At 37.2% G+C, this 22213-nt stretch overlaps 1 protein-coding gene across 1 annotated transcript in view; it reads left to right on the forward strand.

Annotated features, from left to right (window-relative positions):
* Positions 1-3521: 3521 nt before the first annotated feature.
* The window catches only part of LOC129884386 (uncharacterized), a 47077-nt gene continuing 28385 nt past the window's right edge, over positions 3522-22213 (forward strand). Inside the window, exons 1-4 of the mRNA XM_055958694.1 lie at positions 3522-3545; positions 4291-4455; positions 4708-4776; positions 5045-5112. Of these exons, the coding sequence (XP_055814669.1) occupies positions 3522-3545; positions 4291-4455; positions 4708-4776; positions 5045-5112 (326 nt within the window). The remainder of the gene's footprint in view (positions 3546-4290; positions 4456-4707; positions 4777-5044; positions 5113-22213) is intronic.

The raw sequence follows: 22213 nt of genomic DNA on the forward strand, positions 1-22213 counted from the left end.
CACATATAGTCTAATCCAATCCAATCACATATCGTCTAATCCAATTCAATCATATACAATCAACTCAACAATCAAGTCAAAGGACTCAACTCAATAGATATGCAAATTAGAATTTAACAATGTTTTACCATTCGACTCAATCATCTACAATCACAATCAAACTAGTCATATCATGCACAATCCACTCAATTTGGGAGTTTCTCTAACCGGCAACCATCACCTATGAGCCAGTGATAGTATAATAAGCCGAAGTTGTTGCCACATCCATTCATAATTTTTCAGGGTATAAACGAATCAACCAATCTTGAATTCATCAATCAATCAAGTCCTATCATTTCAGGATAATGAAATGGGAAATAACTGACTTTAACGGTCCAATCCCTTCCTACGTTGGCTACGTAGTTCATAAGATTCGAGTATGGACTATACTCTTACCCAATTCGGTGCTCAATACTCCTCCCAAGACTCAATATGCTCATATCTATCAAGTGAGTAAAATACTCAAAATACTTATTTAGTCTCTTAGGACTTAGTTTCAAATCAACTCATTTAGTCTCATTGGACTCTCATTCACAATCAACTCATCTCAATCATCAAACTCTTATTTTTTTTGAATTTGATACCATCTCAACTCAATGAATGCAGAAAATATTAGATGCATTTAAAACTTAATTTCAACTCCTCAACTCAAACTCAAAATAGACATTTTTATGTAAAAATGCTCAACTCGTTTATACTCAAAATACTCATGTTCAAAAATGATAATTTAGAAACTTTTCAAACCCAACTCATGCTTAAACTCTTTTTAAATCAAAGATGAAAATAATCATTTTTTAAACTTAAAATAATGTATAAATAGTTGATGCAAAAATGTTCACAAATCATTTATTTAAACTCCTTCTCAAACAATCATTTATACTCATATGAGTCCAATCAAATCAAATCATGCAAATCACATATCATATAATCACATTAGACTCCAATCCATTCCACCTCAAACATCTTCATTCACATTATCATCAAACATCATCATTCATATCATCGTTAAACATCTTACTCCAAAAATCCTTATTTAATTCTATGTTTAATTTATAGAGACAAAAGGACATTCTAGCTCTACCAAGGTTTCATTCCTTTTTATGCCATTCACATTCATAACTATCTCAATTCATTCTTTTCATTCCAATCAATACATATACACAAAAACCATCAATCTCAATCTCAAGACAATTATGACAAAAAATGAAATCTCACCTTGGTTTCATGTGAATGAAAACATGAATCCATACTCCCAACAAAACTCAACTCGAGAACACCATCAATACATATGAATTTATATACAAAATTTCATTGTAGTCAATATGCAACTACGGTTTGTGAAATAAATATGAAAGATAATTATTCAAGAATTTAAGTCATGAAAATCATCAATCAATAACTAGTATATAAAAATATTCTAGAGTTTAGGAAAATTTTAAGAAAATCCTCATAGAAGGTTCAAGCCTTTCACCATTTTCATCCAACACATCTATGGGGCATATGGAAGAACTCAATCCATATTTTAGGTTAGCCTTACATACCTGGAATGGAGATCATCTCACTGGAAACCAAGACTTGAAGGAATGGCTTGAAATCTAACTCCTCTTCTTCTTCTGTAATTTCTTCTCTCCAAGTCTTCCATGCCTAAATGAGGAGAAAACCCTCCTTGGTGTGATGAAGAACTGATTTGTTTGTCCCAAAATGGCTAGGGTTATATTTGGGATGGGTGGGGAAAAGTCCGGAATGCCCTTTCTCAAGAAAAATCTGAAAAATGGGTCCAAAACCCTTCAGGCCTAATAGTGGCGCATCGCACCAAGGACCAAACTACTGAGGCTAGTTTCGGGTGCTATAGTGGCGCCGGGCGCCACTGCAGCTCCAGGCCTGAATTTTTCTGCAGTACTAGTTTGTAGTAAAATGGTCATAACTTTTGACTCCATACTCCAAAAATTACAATCTTGGTGGCGTTGGAAATAAAATTCAAAGACCTTTAATTTTATAGGTCATGGGCCACCCAATGAATTATATTCTAAGAGATATGGTCACTTGAAGTTGACCCTTATACAAACTCATCCTAAAACTTAGTCGATTGGAATTCTTTGGACTCGGCTTGGTGTAAGAGATCTCTTATGATCCTAAAACACATCTAATACACTTCAAATATTTAGGAATTGATCGTAACTCATATATAAAATTACAAGTCATCAAGTTCGATCCTACACACACAAGAAGAACGGTTCGAATCTTGGCGAAAAACAAATCTGGGGTGTTACATATTGTTACTTTAGTGGCGACAAAGTATCCACAAAAACTTATAAACTAACTGTGGAAACTTTAATGTCGCTAATAAATATTGATATTAGTAGCGTCTCCTATCGCTGAAAAAAAGTATAAATTATTAGCATCAACTTTTATGTCGCTGCTACATAATCAATAGTAGCGACTTCTTCTATGTGGTGCTGCTACACTTAATTAATTAACGACTTCTTCCGCCGCAAAATCCACTAAATATCAGTGGCAACTTTTATGTCATTGCAAAATGTAATATTCATCTCGTTACTAAAGAACAATATTTAGTGTTTTAAAATCAAATTCTCTAAAATTAGTATATAGATATTAAAAATATCTAATAGTATTTCACAAAATTAGAACAAAAGCATTTCCGAGTCAAATATTAGAAATACTTCCAGTACTAGAAATTCAACTACATATTAGCTAGTACTTCAGTTATCATTGTATCTATATTCATATGATAACAAGAAAATTTTTTGTGTATGCATATACATATGATCGAAAAGCAAAGACTTCCATTGCACGCCTTCAAACTACTTCTTTGTTGGGCTCCATTGCCTAAGAACCTTGTCCCCCAAAATAGAAAACACACAATCAATTTCTTATTTGCATAATCCAATCAAATGACTCGAATGAAATTGCCACTTCAAAGTTGTTTTCAGGGGACGAGACAATTCCTATACCAAGTTTGACGATGATGTGGTCGAGTAAACTCAATTGGGGACATAGATTAGTACAATAGCCATAGATATTAATAAAGAGGAATCCAGCAAAACCAACACCAAGAAAATTGAGCAAACACAAAAAACTTCCAACAATCTTCCACCTAAACTAAGAGAAGCTTTCCCAAAAGTTTCCTCTAGATAAAGATTCGTCATAATTAAGTACTAAATAAAGATGAAGGTGGATTACAAACTCGAGGAGTATAATAGAAATATTTAATTATAGTACTAAAAATTATTGTAAAGCAACTCATTTTTGGATAATTTATGTATGTATCTACTATCCGTTTCAATACTTTGGACTTTTAAGTCATTGCAGGGAAGATTAAAGAGTCAAGTATGACAGTGATGAGGTTGTTGATAGCTTATCAGAAGCCTTCACGAGTTTCCAGTTAGTAGATGAACTTGCAGATGCCTCTAGAGATATAACAAAAAGGGTAAATCTTTCACCAAGAGGGGTATCCTCTTACAATGGAGGAAGGGCACCATCGAGGGGTAGAAATCAAAAGAATACAGGACACTAAACAGTTAAGCTCAAGTCCATAAAAGATCCGCTAATGAAATTCATGGATTCACTTACTGTTGATAAAAACGTAGTTCTTGTTGGCCATAGGCCATATCTTTGTTGGATTCGACATCTCTAAAGCCATGGAAAGCTTTCCAAAAAACATTTTAGTTGTTGTATTTATCTAATAACTAGTCCAAATTTCAATGTAACTATTTTCTACACTAAGGTAATAATTTATTATATTCCAAAGAAGCAAGAGAAAGTACATGTTGCATTCTAGTCATAATAGCAACCATTTGTTCTTGGAATATCTTGTCTACTTCGCCTTTGATGTGTTCACGCTCCTCTTCTAATTTTTTTTTGCAAATCTTCTTCCATATTCTTTTTTAAATCAACAATCATTTGTTCATGTCCTTCTTGTAACTTTCGATCCATATCAACTTGCATTTCTTGACGAATACTTTCCATCGCCGAAGATACACTTGCCTCTATGTCTGCCTGATGTATTTGAGTCTTTTTAGGAGGCTTTTTTCCATATCCTTTTCCCCGAACATATCCTGATCTCTAACCGAGAACCGATGATAAAATCTCATCCCTAGTCATAGGATGCTCGATCTCTTCAGATTGTTGTTCAATAACAAGTTGTTGAAGCTGACCCTACAATAATATGTAATTATTTCACCAAAACATAACGTACATATTGAAAGTGACTTTGGACTTTCTTTGGTCCAGCTTTTGGACTTCTTCCATTGTAAACATGTATTCCAAGAGGCAAACTTCCCTGCAGATACATTGTCCAAATGCAGTCATATGCTTGAACATGCACAACATTTGTATAATTTTCAGCAACTACCACAAGAAACTGAGGGCTACATCAAGTTGGACAAGCTAGGGATGGCAAGTTTTAGAAGAAGAAACTAAAGAGGATCAAACAACCTCCTTGAAATCTTCTTACAACTTTAGTGTTCTAACTTCTTCTTCTTCAATTTGGATGTCTCTATTTCATAGCTATATCTACTTTGAAGATTTAATAGTTAGGACCTTTGTAAAGGGGAGAGTCTCTCTCGATTATAGATTTCCTAGACTAAACAACTTATCATTAGAGATAAGGACTAGAGTAGGTGTTTTTTCTTTGTTTCTGCTGTGCAGGTACATTGCAGACCTGCAATACTTGATCCAGCACTTGGAATTCCTCTCTTGTTTGCTTCCATTATGCAGGTACATTAAAGTGCTGCAGCACTTGATGACTTTGTTATGGAATTGCAACATATATCTAGAACCTGCAGGTTGATTTAGCATGGTGCAATGGAGTGGATTACTATATCAACATCTAAGTTTACTGCAAAGCTGCAACATCCAACAACAAATACCTCAACTACACAACCACCTACACATCTACAATACAACCATCCTTAGAACCTTCACCATCCAACAACCTGCAACACCTTACAACAGTCATTCTCATCTTCACCTTCAGAACCTGTAGAAACATGGGGCAGAAACTGCAGCTGCAGTTAAGTCCTCAATGGTGTTCTCATTTCCATGTCTTCAAGGGTGTTCATATACATAGACAAAACAACTTTACAGCTGATGTTTTTCCCAAACACAGCCACAACAAAGAAGAAAGATTACATATTGAAGTAGACAAGGTGAAAATGACTCTCTTGAGAAGAAGTCGTCTCTAACCTATATAGTTCTTCATATGCTTGGTCACACACAAGCAAAGATACATTGTCACACCCCAATCTTAATAGGTTATGATGGTCACCCGACCCCATGCTTGGAGCTAAGCGAACCCGCTGCTTCATAGTACATACTTAATCTCTTTAGACTTTTACATCAATAAGAAATGAAAAACATAACTAAGCTTTCCAAATCTTTTTTTTTCTAAAATCTATCATCCCATAAAACTCGTGACATAAGACATAATAACATATCGGCTGGTGACGCCGCTTACCAAGTTGACACTCTATACCCACAACTCTGTCTGCAAAGTCTCTAACTCCGAATGAAACATCATAGCGCATAAACTTTGACTCGACAGCACTCCAGAACAAGTGGAGTTGCTAACCCCGCTGGAACATCTTCTATAATAGCCTTTACTCATCTAGGTGTACCTGCGCGACATGAAACACAACCCCCAAAGAAAAGGGGGTCAGTACGATCTTTGTACTGAGTATGTAAGGCATGAATAGTAACATAGTAAGGAATATAAATATGAATAATAACAAGATAGAAATATAGAACATATCATGAGGTAGAGAAGTAACCTGTACATATGAGTGCCTTTTAGGCCAGATGTCATGTATGCTTGTCTTTTCCTTTAAAAAACATTTCTTTTTCATATACATAGAAAATAGAACATGTCATATCGCCCACATTATCCCGCGTCCGGAATGAAAATTACGCCAACTGACCAGGTGGCAATGCATCTATAGTGCCACATATGAACTTTCCCCATATCCCCTATATCCATATACATATACATATAGACAGCATGCAGGATATACCAACGAAAGTCATGTATCTATCGGAGGGACGAAAGGTCGGTAACCTCCGATTGTATTATAGACTAACCATGGTCGCTTTGTCTCGCCTTGAAGGAACAATTACTATAAGATGAGACTATCAACGAAGGATAATATTAAGCGAACGTAGAATAAGGTCACAATCTCGTAAGGCACCAAATCGTATACATATGCACATAGGACCAATTTTCAAGACTTGTAGAATAATCGGAATGAGCTATGATTCAAAAATCAAGACAAAAGTCATGTCAAGTATCTTTCAAAAATTACCATGGATTATATCAAAATAAAACTTTTGGAATCATATACACGTATCTAAGCACGAGAAAATATCCTTTGGAAACTCAAGAAAATTTGCCATCCTAGTGGCTCTACAAATAGGACTTCCTTGAAATTGTATAAAATATCATATACTAGTTTCATAAAAATTATGCCAAAAAGAAAGAGTAGCTTTATATACTGATGTCAAAACATGCCAAGAGAAAGAAGGGTAAACCTTACATACCTGTGCCGCGCCTTACTAGCTACGCTTATGCGTCCAACTTGTTTGTCTACATTCAAGAGAGTTTACATAGTCATTAGATTCATCACCATATACTTGTCTTAATCCTTCAACAAATTCATTTATAACCTGCCACAATTTCGGCAGCATCTCTCCTATAAATACACCATCCCCGAGATTTTAACTCGGCCACAATATCAACAAATATACCAATGACAACAACCAGCAGAATACCTACAGGTAAATCACTCTAACATTACACAACACAAGCTCCAAACAACTAGCTCTAAACTATGGTACCAAAATAGAGTTTTCAATCTTTATTTCGCAAAATCTTTAACCATACCAAACATAGGGTCGTGTGGCTGAAACCAGAGGTACCCAAACCATTTTTAAATTACCTTACATCCCTGCAACACACAACCCAACCAGCTACACCCGCAGCGCCACAACGACAACACACTACACGACTTCGATTTAGCTACTGCGACTTTAATTTAGTTTATTTCTAATGTCAAGCATCCTTATACAATTTATCTACTTCCAGCCATATTTAGGACATGTAATACACCTCATAACAACATCATAAACTTCAAATTTAAAGGAAAACTCTTACCTTTCCCAAAACTTGTCAAACTCGTCGAAACTTGCCTCAGAAGCTCTCCTAGCGCGGCTAGAACTTTTGGACTGTTTGTTGACGTTTTGGTGCTGATACCCATAACGTTTCATTAATAATACCTTAATAACATCATGGTATACCCTAGATAATTAATTCACAGAATGAAATCGAAAAACTCAATTTTTTTCCTCTTGGCCGCCACTAGTTTCTCTAGTTTCCTAGGGTTTCTTTCTTCTTCTTGCTCTTGAATTTTCTCTCTTTGTCTTGAAATTTCTAGAGTAGTATGGACTTGATGAGTCAAGGGACACATATATATAGGCTACTTTTAGGGGGGACATGTGTCAACCACATGTCAAGCCCTCATTGGTCCAACACCTCCCTTCCTCCAATCACGGGATGCCATATGGTATATGGGGCCCATCCCTCTTGTTACAGCTACTGCCATATGGCACTCTCCCATGCTGCCATGTGTCACTCTCTTTTTCCCCTCGTGGGATCATAATCTCTTCTTCTTTTACGAATCTATGTAACCCTTGCTACGTAAGCTTGGTACGTATTCAAGTAGCTTAAGTATGTGAGATTTCCAAGTTGGTAGCTTACGTATGTGACATATCCAAGGTAATAACTTATGCAAGTAAGGCAAGTCCTACGACTCTCTACTTGGCCTCCAATTCCTTTCGGATTCTTATGACCCCCTTCTCCATTTTTCTAGAATTTTCTTTCAAAATAAAGATGACTTAATTGTCTTGCCATGTACACTTTGGTTCCTTCAAGAACATTCTTGAATACTTTGTGAAATTTTCCTTTTTTCCCTTAGCCTTTCTCAATATTTTCACACTAATAATGCTCATAACCAACTTATATATTAAAATAAATTTTGGAAGATGGTCATTCCCTTAACCTTACCATGGCTACCTTGAAATATCCAACCGTATAAAATACGGGATATAACATACATTGTGAGCTTTTTGCACATGTTTATCTTCTCTGTTTACTTCTTAATAGTTTGGGACATTAGTCGAACGACCTTAACTAGTTAGTCGACTTATGTTCCACCTAAGATGTATGCTTATTCTTTTTGAACTTAGCTATGTGTTGGTTAGGTTATAGCTTACTTGAATATGAATAGGTAGTCTCTTTCTATTCTCGTTAATGTAAGGGGATAGTCTCCCTTATTTATGCAGTCTTAGAATTATTGTAACTAGAGTTGGAAATTGTCACAATCAAATGCTAATAATAAAAAGGGAGCGTAGAGCACATATGACTGTTATTGCTTGAGACAAAGTCATATATGGGCTTGGAATCAAGATGGGTGAATTGATGAGATAATAACTATTACTTAAGTGACCATATGAGAAATCAACTTTCTTAATTATATTCATTTTATATGTTGGTTAATTAGTTACATATGTAAGTTAGCTTGTAAAGTGTGCAAAGTGTAGGATGAGTTGTTGTGGGCTGCGCAACCAGGTGGAGCCAATTTTCAATATGTTAATTTATGGGGGTCTGATTCACCATAGAAATGGAGAAATGTTTTCAATATGTGACTAGCACAACTTTACTGTGTTTGCAATGATTATCTAGCAAAGTACAAGTAATCATTCAGCTGTGGTAATAAAAAGTTCATCTCTGATGATCTCATGGCCTTTTCTAAGCAACAGTTAGTGAATTTGTTCATATTAGTAGCACTTTTCTGATGTACTCACAGTTTACGTAGTTGTTTTAATAAAAAAACGCAGATGGATTGTTTACTAGGAAAAAACTTTTTTCACATAATAGACCAATCTATAATTTATAATCTTCTCATTTTCACATTCTAATAACATCAAATTCTCAATTTATCAACTATCTACTGCATAATAATGTCAATCTCATATCTCTCCTCCAAATTATATAATTATACAGTTATTGTTATTCCTACAATTTTTAAGTATAATCATATCTTTTTGTATCTCACTAAAGATAAGGACAAATACTAGATGTCTAATTCTCCATACATTCTGCGGATATAACAGCGAGTCATAAAGACTCTACACATCTCCAGAAAATGAAACTTCAAATAAAGAGAAACGATTGATCAGCTAACTAGACAGAACTGCACAAAGTATAAAAAATAATTCTCTGTAAACAAATTGTGAATACTTCTTTCTCCAACAAAGGTGTCAATTCTTTAACTAGTCAAAGCCACAAATATAAGAAGAGATAAAGATTTAAACAACGAAGAGACTCCCGATTTCAAGATAGATTTTCCAATGTGCAATCCAAATGAAGAATTTCCATCAAACAAACATAGAAACACCCACACAGAGGAGATAATGCTCAAATGAAGAAAAACAAGGATCCTAAGAAGATTATTATCAAACACACCATACCTAGCCATTAAAGTATAATACATGTTAAAAACTTTCAGCTATAATTCAAAATACAACTTTCATCTTACCAAGAGAAAGAGATAAGCCAGAGATGACTTTCAAGATCGAGAATAAAAAATGCAAAAATGCCTTAGAACTTTCGGCTTCTAGTTTACCTCGCAAGATCGAGAATACAAAATACAGAAACATCTTTAGAACTTTCAGCTTTTAACTTACCTCAAACTGATTTTCAAAACTTCAAATAGGCGAACAGGTTCAATCCTTTAGAATTTCGAACTTCTTACGCTCACACTGATTTTCAAACTAGGAACTCTCTTCCTTTCCCTTCGACTTTAGAGAATCCCATTCCTACAAAATTTCAAGTGGGTTATAGAAATTACATGTGAAATCTTAAAATACATAAATCGAGAAAGGGATTTGAGCACATACCTGATGAAACACATTCTTTAGAGAACCCTATTAGTCAAAAATTGAAGAATATTCAGCAAAAAAGAATCCTATTCATATATATTTCACCAACAGACACTACTTGTTCCTATAAATCGAGCAAAAAGGAACCCATATACAACATAGAAAAGTCTATGTCGTTTCACTTGCTATCATCAGTAAAGTCTGTGGACCTGCCTTTAATTGCAGCTAAGCAATTGTCCTTTCTCAATATTGCTCTTATTTTCATTTTCCATAATGAGAAATTAGTCCCATTGAATTTCTCAATGTCTAACTTTGTTGTACTCGACATTGTTATTTGCTTCACAACCTTTTAGATTGTTTCTGAATATTTTTGCGAACAATCGTGACAAACTGTACTGTCATCAAAATTTACCATTTACGTGAATAGTATTTTTCATCAAATTTTACTATTTACGAAAATTTAATATTCACTGATAGTAGCTTCGCATAAAATAAACAGAATAACCGAGGACTCTTATACCATTGTTGGGGGTAGGAAACACCACAACTAAAGTTTGATATGATAATAAATAATGAAAATAAATTGGACACGAGAATTTTACTTGGAAACCCCTCAAACAGATAGAGGGGAAAAACCACGGGGTAGAAGGATCTTACTATGATAATATGGGAGTATACTGCTCTCAAATACAAGAAGAAAACAACAATTAACACTTCTCTCTTGTAAAAGGAACAACTCACTAAACAGGACACTCAAGACTACAATATTTATCTTGGTGTATAATTCTCTTTGTGTTCTTACTCTTTTGGATTGTATTTTCTGGGATGATCTAAATGAGGGCAAGAGGCCCTCTATTTATAGGAAACTAGAAATGCGTAAAATCCGCGTATTGCATCTCCCTTTTTGACTACGCTTTCAAAATGCATTTTTACTATCTTGCACACATGACGTTGGTTAGTAATAGATTTCCTTCTTGCTCTTCTTTGCTTCAAATCTCTGACTATTCCAACATTATGAATGAGGCATGATTTAAGTTGTATTGGTTAACATAACAATCCATCCACCAAAGATTATAAAGCCTTATGGGTTTGATCTCTTGAATTATAAATGCTGCCATTTTTTGTTGTTGTACATTATAGGTAGGTATTTGTTGTTTTCTTTTTCCCCGAATGAAACTCATTTTAACGTGTATGTGTAATGAATGATTTTAATGTTTGAGATTATTCTCTGAAAATAAACAGCCTCCCGTGATCTTCAATTTCCTTTGACAAGTATAAAATTGTGTCTTGAAGCTTACGAATGTTAATACTTGCCATTTTCTCTGTATGCATACAGACAAAGTTTCTAGAGATATAATGTTGTTGTGAAGCAAGTGACGATAGTGTGCTCATCAAAGCATTTGGGTTAATTTTCATGTTGAATTCCTCTTTCCAGATTTAGCCAATCGCTATCTATGATCAAGTTTTCTCTCTTTGTTGTCCAAATGATTTGTTAAACCGAATCACTTATGGGTTAATTTTCATGTTGAGTTCTTATCTTTTTCCCTGTAAATCTCTTCAAAGCCTTGTTGAGTGTTCTTACATACAACTTTCTTCCTATTGAATCAAGTCTTTAATTTTGTCTCCTTTACATTTTCAACAATGGAAGGAGAGTTGAATTTCACCTACTAGAGATATTCTATGTTTGACTCTTTAGAATTGTTTTTTGGTGTTATTGTCAAATGTTATTATAGGAGAGTTAGAACTCTAGATTGGCTACAACTGTACTACTTTCTGTGCTCATGGGATTGTGCTTCTCGCTATTTTAGCTCCCAGATTTCACTTTCTTATTGTCATAGTGTGTATTAGTTCAAGAGTGAATTTGCACTATTTTAATGTATTCTATTGTGAAGTAGAAGATCATTACATTTACATTATATTTTATTTGATTGAAATGAGATCAAACTATTAGGTTATCATGACATTATGTAGTATTTTACTCTGTTTTAAGGAGTACGGAAAAACTCAGAAAGCAACACCCTTCACTTTATTTCATACAATGTTCCTTTCTAGCTTCTTCATATTTTCATTAAGCTCTCCCTCAAGATAGCTAAGTTCCCAACTAGGTGATTTCTTCCCATCTGTTCTAGTCTTGGTGGACAGAATTATATCATATCAATTTCTGGTAGGAGGTGATAGGTATCTTGTGGGATTATTCAAGGTGCGCGCAAGTGTCCCAGACACCACATCTATCAAAAAAAGAAAGAAAAAATTTCCTATCAGTGTCATGCTCCATACAACCTTTTGTTCTCATAAACTCCTGTACCATTAATTGTTCTCCCCCCTCCTCCTTGTTGTGTGTTAGCTCCTATATTTCAATCTCTTCTTTTTTGCTTTTTGATATCCTCTTTAACTCTTGAGTCTCATCTAACTGTCACGCCCCGGGAGGGTACCCTAGACGTAACCGGCACCCGAAGGCCATTTTTGACCTCCGAGCAAACCACCTGGTCCAGTCACACATTCATTCAATCACATTCTCTTAGCGGAAACTAAATTAATGAAATACTATTCGTAATATGAGGGCCGAAGGCCAAGCATTCATCAACTCAACAACAAATATAATAAGACTCCTCGAATTAACCATTCAACCTCCCCACATTACAATCTATGAAGCCTCTATCCAAGTCTAAAAGGTGCCAATGACAAGTACATGGCTACAAACAATCAAAATAAAAGAAACGACAATAAAACTGTACAAGAAGGCTCAATATCCTCCGGGAACTAGGAGGACTCACCAACTAGCTGGAAGTGTATGTGGATCTTCAACAGAGCACCGGTTGATGATCTCTAGTACCTGTCTCTGAATCATGAAATGATGCAGGCCAAATGGCGTCAGTACATGGAATGTACGAGTATGTAAAATGGCCGGATGAAACCACATTAAGAAAACATCAATATCAACTCAGGATCTCAACTCATACATATATACATGACAACTCACTCAAATGTCCTAAGTCCAACAAGAATAGTTTAGACAGGACTAACTCATAAGCCACTTAACTCAACTGACTCGGAGCACTATCAAGGACTAAATGGGAGTTTTTCTTAACCGACAACCATCACCTATGAGCCAGTGATAGTACAACAATCAGACGTTGTTTCCACGTCCGTCCATACCTTGCTAGGGCATGAACGCCTCCCTAATCATGGATACCATTGATTAGTCAATTCCTATCATTTCAGGACAGTAAAATGGGAAACATCCGACTTTAATTGTTCGATCCTATGGGAAGCATCCAACTTTAACGGTTCCATCCCTACCTACATTGGCGGCGTAGTTTCTGGGGTTCAAGTATGGACTATACTCTTACCCGCTTTGGTGCTCGATACTCCTCCCATGACTCTATGCTCATAAGACTCCCTCCAATCATCTCAAACAAGCCCTCACGGCTAGTTTCATGTGGAACATTTCCCACTCATCAACTCTATCCTCATTCTTAACTCAATTTAAGTCATAATGGCAAGTCTCATTTAGGACCTTATCTACTCGTCAATTCTATCCTCCAATTAACTCAATCAAGCCTCATTTAGGTAAGCATTTATGAAATCTCCTCAACACTCATCATAAATCTATGACTTTAGCTCAACAATTTATGTAGAATAACACATTTAAGGAAAAATGACTTAAGCAACATAATCACTTGGCTAAAGAAATCAACAAAACATAATAACAAGTCATCTCCATCAACTCATACTAACATGAAGGTTTTAGGAGTTTCTTAGCTCAACAACATCAACACATATGGCATTAAATAAATAGGGTACAAAACTCATTCAAACATGAATTATACCAAGAAACTACATTTTTCATAGATATCTAATCTCAAAGCAAGAGTAGGGCACATGGGTGGACTTAGCCCATGTTTTGGATAGCCTTACATACCTTAGTGAAGACTTGAAGAAAACCTTGTGGTTGGGTCTTCAATGGAGGACTCAAATCTTGAAGCTCTTGGACTCTTTTTGTTGGAAATAGAGAAGAAGAAGAAGAGAGAGAGAGAAGCTCCTAGGGCTTTTTAGAGAGAGAGAGTGAGGCTGCAAGAATGGGTTCCCAAAAGACCAAGAGTAACGTATATATAATTTGGGTAAGTTCCCAAATTACCCCTCCTCAAAAAGTTTTGAAAATAGGCTAAAAACGCACCTGGCGCGATAGTGGCACGTCGCGCCATTGTAGCACCAGGCTGAATACGCCTAAAACCTGCACACCTCGTAGTGGCGCGCTGCGCCAGAGACCAAACTACTGAGTCATGTTTCTGGCGCGATAGTGGCGCGTCGTGCCCTTACAGCGCCAAGGCCATATTTTCTGGGTTTTGGATATTTGGCCTGAAAAACCCTGCACAACCTTTAGTGGCGCATCGCGCCAAGGACCAAACTACTGAGGCATGTTTCTGGCGCGATAGTGGCGCATCGCACCCTTATAGCTCCAAGGCCTTTTTCCCCAGCAGTTGCAACCCAGGCCAAACACAAGAAGGGTCTGAATCTTTGGAAAAATTTTGAGGGGTGTTACATTATCTCCCCCTTAGGATTATTCATCCTCGAATGACGAGAAATCAAGAATAGAATCGGGGTGCAAATCACAATCAAAACTCAGTCATTCAATTAGTCAAATTCTCAATCAATTATCAATCAAGACTCAAGACGCACAAATGAATTCAAATCAAGGAAATGGACATTACCTTCAACATTCTCATCGGTAGGCACGAATAGATGTGGATATTTAGATTTCACGGCTTCCTCCGCTTCCCATATGGCTTCCTCAACAAATTGGTTTCTCCACAAGACTTTGACTGAGGCGACTTCTTTGTTCCTCAGTTTGCGAACTTGGCGATCAAGAATTTGGATCGGAACCTCTTCATAAGACAAGCTATCCTTAATCCCAATGCTATCAATGGGGACTACCAATGAGGGATCGGCCAAGCACGTTTTCAACATCGAAACATGGAATACCAGATGAATAGAGGCTAGATCTGAAGGCAACTCCAACTCATAAGCAACACTCCCAATCCGCCTCAAGATCTGGTAAGGACCAATATATCCCTCTTCATCCCACTCCACCAATAGATTTCCCTCAAGTCATGATACATTTTCGTGGAGCCTGGATGAATGGAGTATCTGGAACTATGCGCTTCGGCCATAATCCTCTCTCGAACATTATCGACATCAGGTACACACAATCTACTTCAGTACCTCAACACACCATCTCCCCCTTTGGTGAAAACCATTACCTCTTGTTTATGAACAACTCCCTTCAATTGGAGAAGGATGGGATCTTGGTCTTGCTTCTCCTTTACCTCTACCACAAGTGAGGACGTAGACCCATCCTGAATAGTAACTCTGCCTTTATTGTTCTCTTCCAGATAAACTCCCAATCGGGCTAATTTATGTACCTCCTTCACCAATTCTCTCCTTCCTTCCTCCACGTGGGCAGTGCTACCCATAGACAACCTGCTAAGAGCATCAGCAACAACATTAGCTTTACCTAGATGGTAGAGGATGCTCATATCATAGTCCTTGAGTAGATCAAGCCATCTCCTTTGCCTCATGTTGAGTTCCTTCTGGCTAAAGATGTATTGCAAGCTCTTGTGATCGGTAAACATATCGATATGCACTCCATACAGGAAGTGGCGCCAGATTTTAAGCGCAAACACCACAACTGCCAGCTCAAGGTCATGAGTTGGGTAATTCCTCTCATGAATCTTAAGCTGTCTTGAAGCATAGACTATCACCTTCCCCCTTTGCATAAACACACAACCCAAACCAATTCTAGATGCATCACAATAGATCACAAAACCCTCTGTTCCATCGGGCAAAGTTAGAATAAGAGCAGTGGTTAGCTTGGTCTTCAATTTATAGAAACTCTCCTCACAAGCATCGGACCATTGGAACTTAGCCTTCTTTTGAGTCAGCTTAGTCAATGGTGATGATATAGATGAGAATCCCTCTACAAACCTTCGATAATAGCCAGCCAAACCCAAAAAGCTCCTTATTTCTATTGGGGATGTGGGTCTGGGCCAATTCTTCACAGCCTCAATCTTCTGGGCGTCAACCTGAATACCATCTCCAGATACAATGTGGCCTAAGAAGGCCACTGATGCAAGCCAAAATTCATATTTAGAGAACTTTGCATACAATACTTGGTCCCTCAAAGTTTGTAAAATGACTCTAAGATGATAGGCGTGCTCCTTTTCATTCTTGGAGTAGACCAGAATATCATCTATGAATACAATCACAAACATATCAAGATATGGTTTAAACACTCGGTTCATGAGATCCATAAAAGTGGCAGGGGCATTAGTCAACCTAAAGGACATGACCAAAAATTCAAAGTGGCCATAACGAGTCCGGAAAGTAGTCTTCAGAATATCACATTCTCTCACCTTCAACTGGTGGTAGCCGGATCTCAAGTCTATCTTTGAGAAACAAGTGACACCCTGAAGTTGATCGAATAAGTCATCTATTCTGAGGAGAGGGTATTTGTTCTTTACGGTGACCTCATTCAGCTGCCTGTAGTCGATACACATTCTAAGGGACCCATCCTTGTTCCGCATAAATAGGACTGGAGCACCCCATGGTGAGACACTCGGCCTAATGAATCCCTTATCTAACAAGTCTTTTAGCTGCTCCTTCAACTCCTTCAACTCAGTCGGAGCCATTCTATAGGAAGGGATCGAGATAGGTTGGGTATCAGGAAGAATATCAATCCCAAAATCGATCTCCCTATCAAGAGGGACTCCAAGCAGATCTTCAGGAAAGACATTCGGAAACTCATTGACAATTGGAACTGACTCTAGGGATGGAGACTCAATATCGTCATCTTTCACTCGAACAAGGTGATAAATGCACCCTTTTGAGATTAGCTTCCTGTCCCTAAGGTAAGAAATAAATTTACTCTTAGGCATAACAGAACTGCCCCTCCACTCTATGACAGCTTCGTTCAGGAATTTGAACTTGAAAACCTGAGTTCTACAATCAATAGAGGCATAGCAGATATAAATCCAGTCCATGCCAAGGATCACATCAAAATCAACCATGTCCAACTCAACTAAGTCGGCCAAGGTATCCCTGTGATGAATTGACACAGTGCAGTCTCTATAGACTCTCTCAGCTAAGACAGAATCACCAATAGGAGTAGCTACACTGAAAGGCTCATGAAGACATTCGGGAATTTTATTAAACTTACTAGCCAAATATGGAGTCACAAAAGATAGAGTGGCACCCGGATCTATCAAAACATAACAATCAAGAGAAGAGACTCGAATCATATCCGTCACGACGTTTGGAGAGTCCTCTTGATTTTGGCGACTACCCATGGCATATAAGCGGTTTGTACCTCCACTGGTGCCTGAAGAAGTGCCCCTCTGATTACCTCTAGCCGGCGGTGCGGTGGCAGAATGTTGGACTCTATTTCCCCCTGTTGGACATTCCCTCTGAAAATAGCCCATTTGGCCGCATTTATAACAACCAACCCTTCCCGCTCTGCATTCTCCCAAGTAGAGCCTACCACACTTACTGCATGGTGGCCTCCACCTCACACCTTGACTTATACTGGCTTGGGATTGAGAACTCTAGGTTCTGAAAATTCGATGACTCTGTCCCTACCGATCATACCTGTTCTACGGCATAGGTGCGCTGGCGGTAGATGAGGCATGATTGGGAGGCCTCTTCTGGAAGAAGGACCTGTTGCCTTTGCTTTGCCTCAGTTCACCCTCAGGGCCTGCTGATTTTGCCTTCTTGCTCAGATGATCCTCTTTGTATTTTCTTTTCTCATCCTCCACCTATTGAGCATACACCATTAGTCTCAAAATATCCATGTCCGAGATCAACAATGCTTCTTTGCACTCCTTCTTCACATGCCTCCATAATCCAGAGACGAACTTCCTCATCTTTTACCTCACATCAGGAATCATTTCTGGAGCATACCTGGACAACTGGATGAACTTCAGGCTATACTCCTTAACGGTCATGCCTTCTTATTTCAGATTCACAAATTTCTCCACTTTCGCTTTCCTCAATTCTCGGGGAAAGAAGTGGTCAAGGAAGGCTCCCTCAAATTCATCATATCTAGCAGGTTCAGCATCCTCGCCCCTACCCTATTCCCATTGGTTATACCAAATGTTTCCCACATCTTTGAGTTGATAAGACACCAACTCGACCCTTTCGATTTCCGTAGCATGCATAGCTTTCAGAATCTTTCACATCTCATTAATAAAGTTTTAGGGATCTTCATTGACCTTAGAACCCGTGAATGCCGGTGGATTCATCCTCAGAAAGTCTCTAATTCTAGTGGCAGAAGATGGCTTCTAGGAACTAGAGCTGAGAGCCGGCGAACTCTGGTTACTATTCTGGGCAGCCATTAATTGAGTGAGCATAGCAATCGCCCCTCGGAATTCTGCCTCTGACGTGGGTGTAAGCAGAGTAGCAGGCACTTGAGGTGTCTCCGTATATCTCGTAGGTCGGCCTCTAGACCTTGCTGGGCGTACCCCTAACTATGGCATCCCTGCGTTATCAATATTTCTTTGGCTAGCGGTACGTTTAGGAGGCATTATCTATAACGTATAAACGCACGAATTAGAAGGAAAGTTTCATAGAGTTTAACTCCATCGCACGAATTCAGAGTATGAAAGAAGTGAAACAATTCCTAATTTCCTAAAGCCTCCTGCTTATAAGTGTGGTGCACAACACACCCATAAGCATGACTCTACTAGACACGGCTTTATAGACTCAGTAGGACACTTGAACTCTGTGCTCTGATACCATATTTGTCACGCCCCGGGAGGGTACCCTAGACGTAACCGGCACCCGAATGCCATTTCTGACCTCCGAGCGAACCACCTGGTCCAGTCACATATTCATTCAATCACATTCTCCTAGCAGAAACTCAATTAATGAAATACTATTCGCAATATGAGGGCCGAAGGCCAAGCATTCATCAACTCAACAACAAATATAATAAGACTCCTCGAATTAACCATTCAACCTCCCCACACTCCAGTCTATGAAGCCTCTATCCAAGTCTAAAAGGTGCCAATGACAAGTACATGGCTACCAACAATCAAAATAAAAGAAACGACAATAAAACTAAACAAGAAGGTTCAATATCCTCCGAGAACTAGGAGAACTCACCAACTAGCTGGAAGTGTATATGGATCTTTAATGGAGCACCGGTTGATGATCTCTAGTACCTGTCTCTGAATCATGAAACGATGCAGGCCAAATGGCGTCAGTACATGGAATGTACAAGTATGTAAAATGGCCGAATGAAACCACATTAAGAAAACATCAATATCAACTCAGGATCTCAACTCATACATATATACAAGACAACTCACTCAAATGTCCTAAGTCCAACAAAAATATTTTAGACAGGACTAACTCATAAGCCACTTAACTCAACTGACTCGGAGCACTATCAAGGCCTAAATGAGAGTTTTTCTTAATCGACAACCATCACCTATGAGCTAGTAATAGTATAACAATCAGACGTTGTTTCCACATCTATCCATACCTTGCCAGGGCATGAACGCCTCCCTAATCATGGATACCATCGATTAGTCAAGTCCTATCATTCCGGGACAGTAAAATGGGAAACATCCGACTTTAATTGTTCGATCCCATGGGAAGCATCCGACTTTAATAGTTCCATCCCTACCTACATTGACGGCGTAGTTTCTGGGGTTCGAGTATGGACTATACTCTTACCCGCTTTTGTAACATCCCCTAAAAACGTTGTATACGATGTTTCAATTTTTGCCTAAACATGATACAGCCTCTGTATTTTGGTCATAACTTTTCATAGGAATATCCAAATTGAGTGATTCAAATTTCTGAGTAACCACAAGATCATTACCTACAACATTTATGAAGACCATATTTTAAGATTCGGAGGTTAAGTAGGTCAAATAAATTAATCTTTGTAAGGTAGGATGCTGTGACGGAAATGAGTGTTTATAGAAGAAAAATCATATCTCACTGTAGGTTTATCCAAATTGGTTGATTCTTGAACGATATGAAACTAGACTTCCATATCTACAATTATTATGAAGACACCAAATCCTAATAAGGAATTTATCTTATTCAAACATAGCTCCCAAAAAGAGTATTCTGTCAAAGAATAACTCATTTCACCTACCATAGAAAGATCTAGATACATTTGACATCACTCATGACATAAATTGTCCTCCATTTAACATCATCCATGACATCAATATATTCCACTAAATTTTCAGATTTTTATTTATAATTATTTTATTTATTGTTAGGTCCTCTTTCCCACCTATAAATACCCACCTTATTTCCTCATTTTATTCATCAAGCTTTCTCAAGCAAATCTTCTCTTTATACACTTCTTTACACATTCTCAAATATAGTTTTAGTTCTTAGTAGTGAAGAAATACTATTCCGGTAATTCATATATTCTGGGTAGTACACAAAACGTTCCGGCAAGGAGAAAAGCTAGGACTCAAGAGTGGTCATTAAGTCTTCCGGTACCAACTAAAGCTTCGGTTTCCAGGTATGTAAGGCTTCAATGAGAGTATTCCTTCCACTCTCATGTCTAAATTATTTTGATTATATGATAAATTATATTTATTTTCTCTAAGCTCTACTCTAAGTTATGTGGGTATTTATCCATGGGTTCTTCCACCCATGTAGTCCAAAAACTCTTTCAATTAAATATTTTGATTTCAAATAATATTTTCTTATGTTAATTCTTAATTTTACTTAATAGTATGAATCATGATTAAACTAATGATTATTGCTCTATTTTGATGCAACATAATTTCATATGTATGAATTGATGGTTTACAAGTAATTCTTTTATTTATCTATTTAAAGGTTCTTGAAATTCATGGTGGGTTGTTTAAAGCATGATTTTTAATTAATGGATTTCAAAATATTTATGTATATTTATTTACATACATATTTACAAGTTGAAGTGATTTGAACCCACCTAGTTTTACTATGTTTTTAATAAAGTTTGACTTGAAAGCTTTGACTCCAAATAAATGTTTATGAAAGAAATGTCTATGATCAAAAAGAGAGTCTTATGAAATGAAAGAATGATGAAATGATATGAATAATGAATTCTTTATGCAATAAGGACAATTCTTGCATATTTGAATTATCAAATGTTTTAATGAGCTATTCTACCGAATATGATGTTTTGAATTCTCAAGCTATATGTTATGACTATTTTGAAGTATTAAACTATTCCGTGGGATTGACTTAGCACCGAATGGGTCATTGAGGTGGGATTTGGTAAAGGAATCCTAGTAGCAACCCCTTGTCTCATTAACTATGTGCCAACATAGGAGCCCTTGTAGGCTTAGGCTAATGGATCCATAAATAGCCCTTAAAGTTAAAGTTAAAGAAATGAATGAAGTTGACGGAGTTCTACCCGGCAAGTAGTCTCCCCGGCCAACGTAGGGGGTTATGTTGGATTCCATGTAATAGCTCGCATGGTCTTAAATGTCGGTTATGGTTAATTTCCCACAAAATGAATGTTTTAAAGGATATATATATATATATATATGATTTATTATGCATATATTAAATTATGTTCCATATTACATAAATGTTTTAATGTTTCCTCAATGTTCATGCATCCTTACATACTTAGTACATTCAAAGTACTAATGCATACTCTTTTGCCTACATGATATCACCATGTAGGGATCAGTGCTCCTCCTCATTCTCCTCCACGTGGCTAGTTGATATTCCATTGAAGACTACTTTTGGTGAGTTGCCATGTTCCGGGAACAATACTCCTTTATCTTTCTAGTTTATGATATGTTAAGATATTTTATTATGGAATTTCTTCTATTATGATTGAGGGTGAGCTAGAGACTTGTCTTAGCCCCGTTAAATCTAATAGTTAGAGGTATTGTTGGACATATGTAAGTTGAAGATTTATTATGATTTTCGCTTGTTTATTTATCATCATTACCTATGAAAGGCTAAAAAAATGCTAAGAGGCTTGTTTGAGGTACTTTCGGGTTCCTCATTCGCCATGTCACGTCTAGGCCCTAGGCTTGGATCGTGACAGCTTTGGTGCTCGATACTCCTCCTATGACTCTATGCTCATAAGACTCCCTCCAATCATCTCAAATAAGCCCTCACGGCTAGTTTCATGTGGAACATTTCCCACTCATCAACTCTATCCTTATTCTTAACTCAATTTAAGTCATAA

This window comes from Solanum dulcamara, chromosome 4 (genome assembly GCF_947179165.1).
Source record: "Solanum dulcamara chromosome 4, daSolDulc1.2, whole genome shotgun sequence".
NCBI lineage: Eukaryota > Viridiplantae > Streptophyta > Magnoliopsida > Solanales > Solanaceae > Solanum > Solanum dulcamara.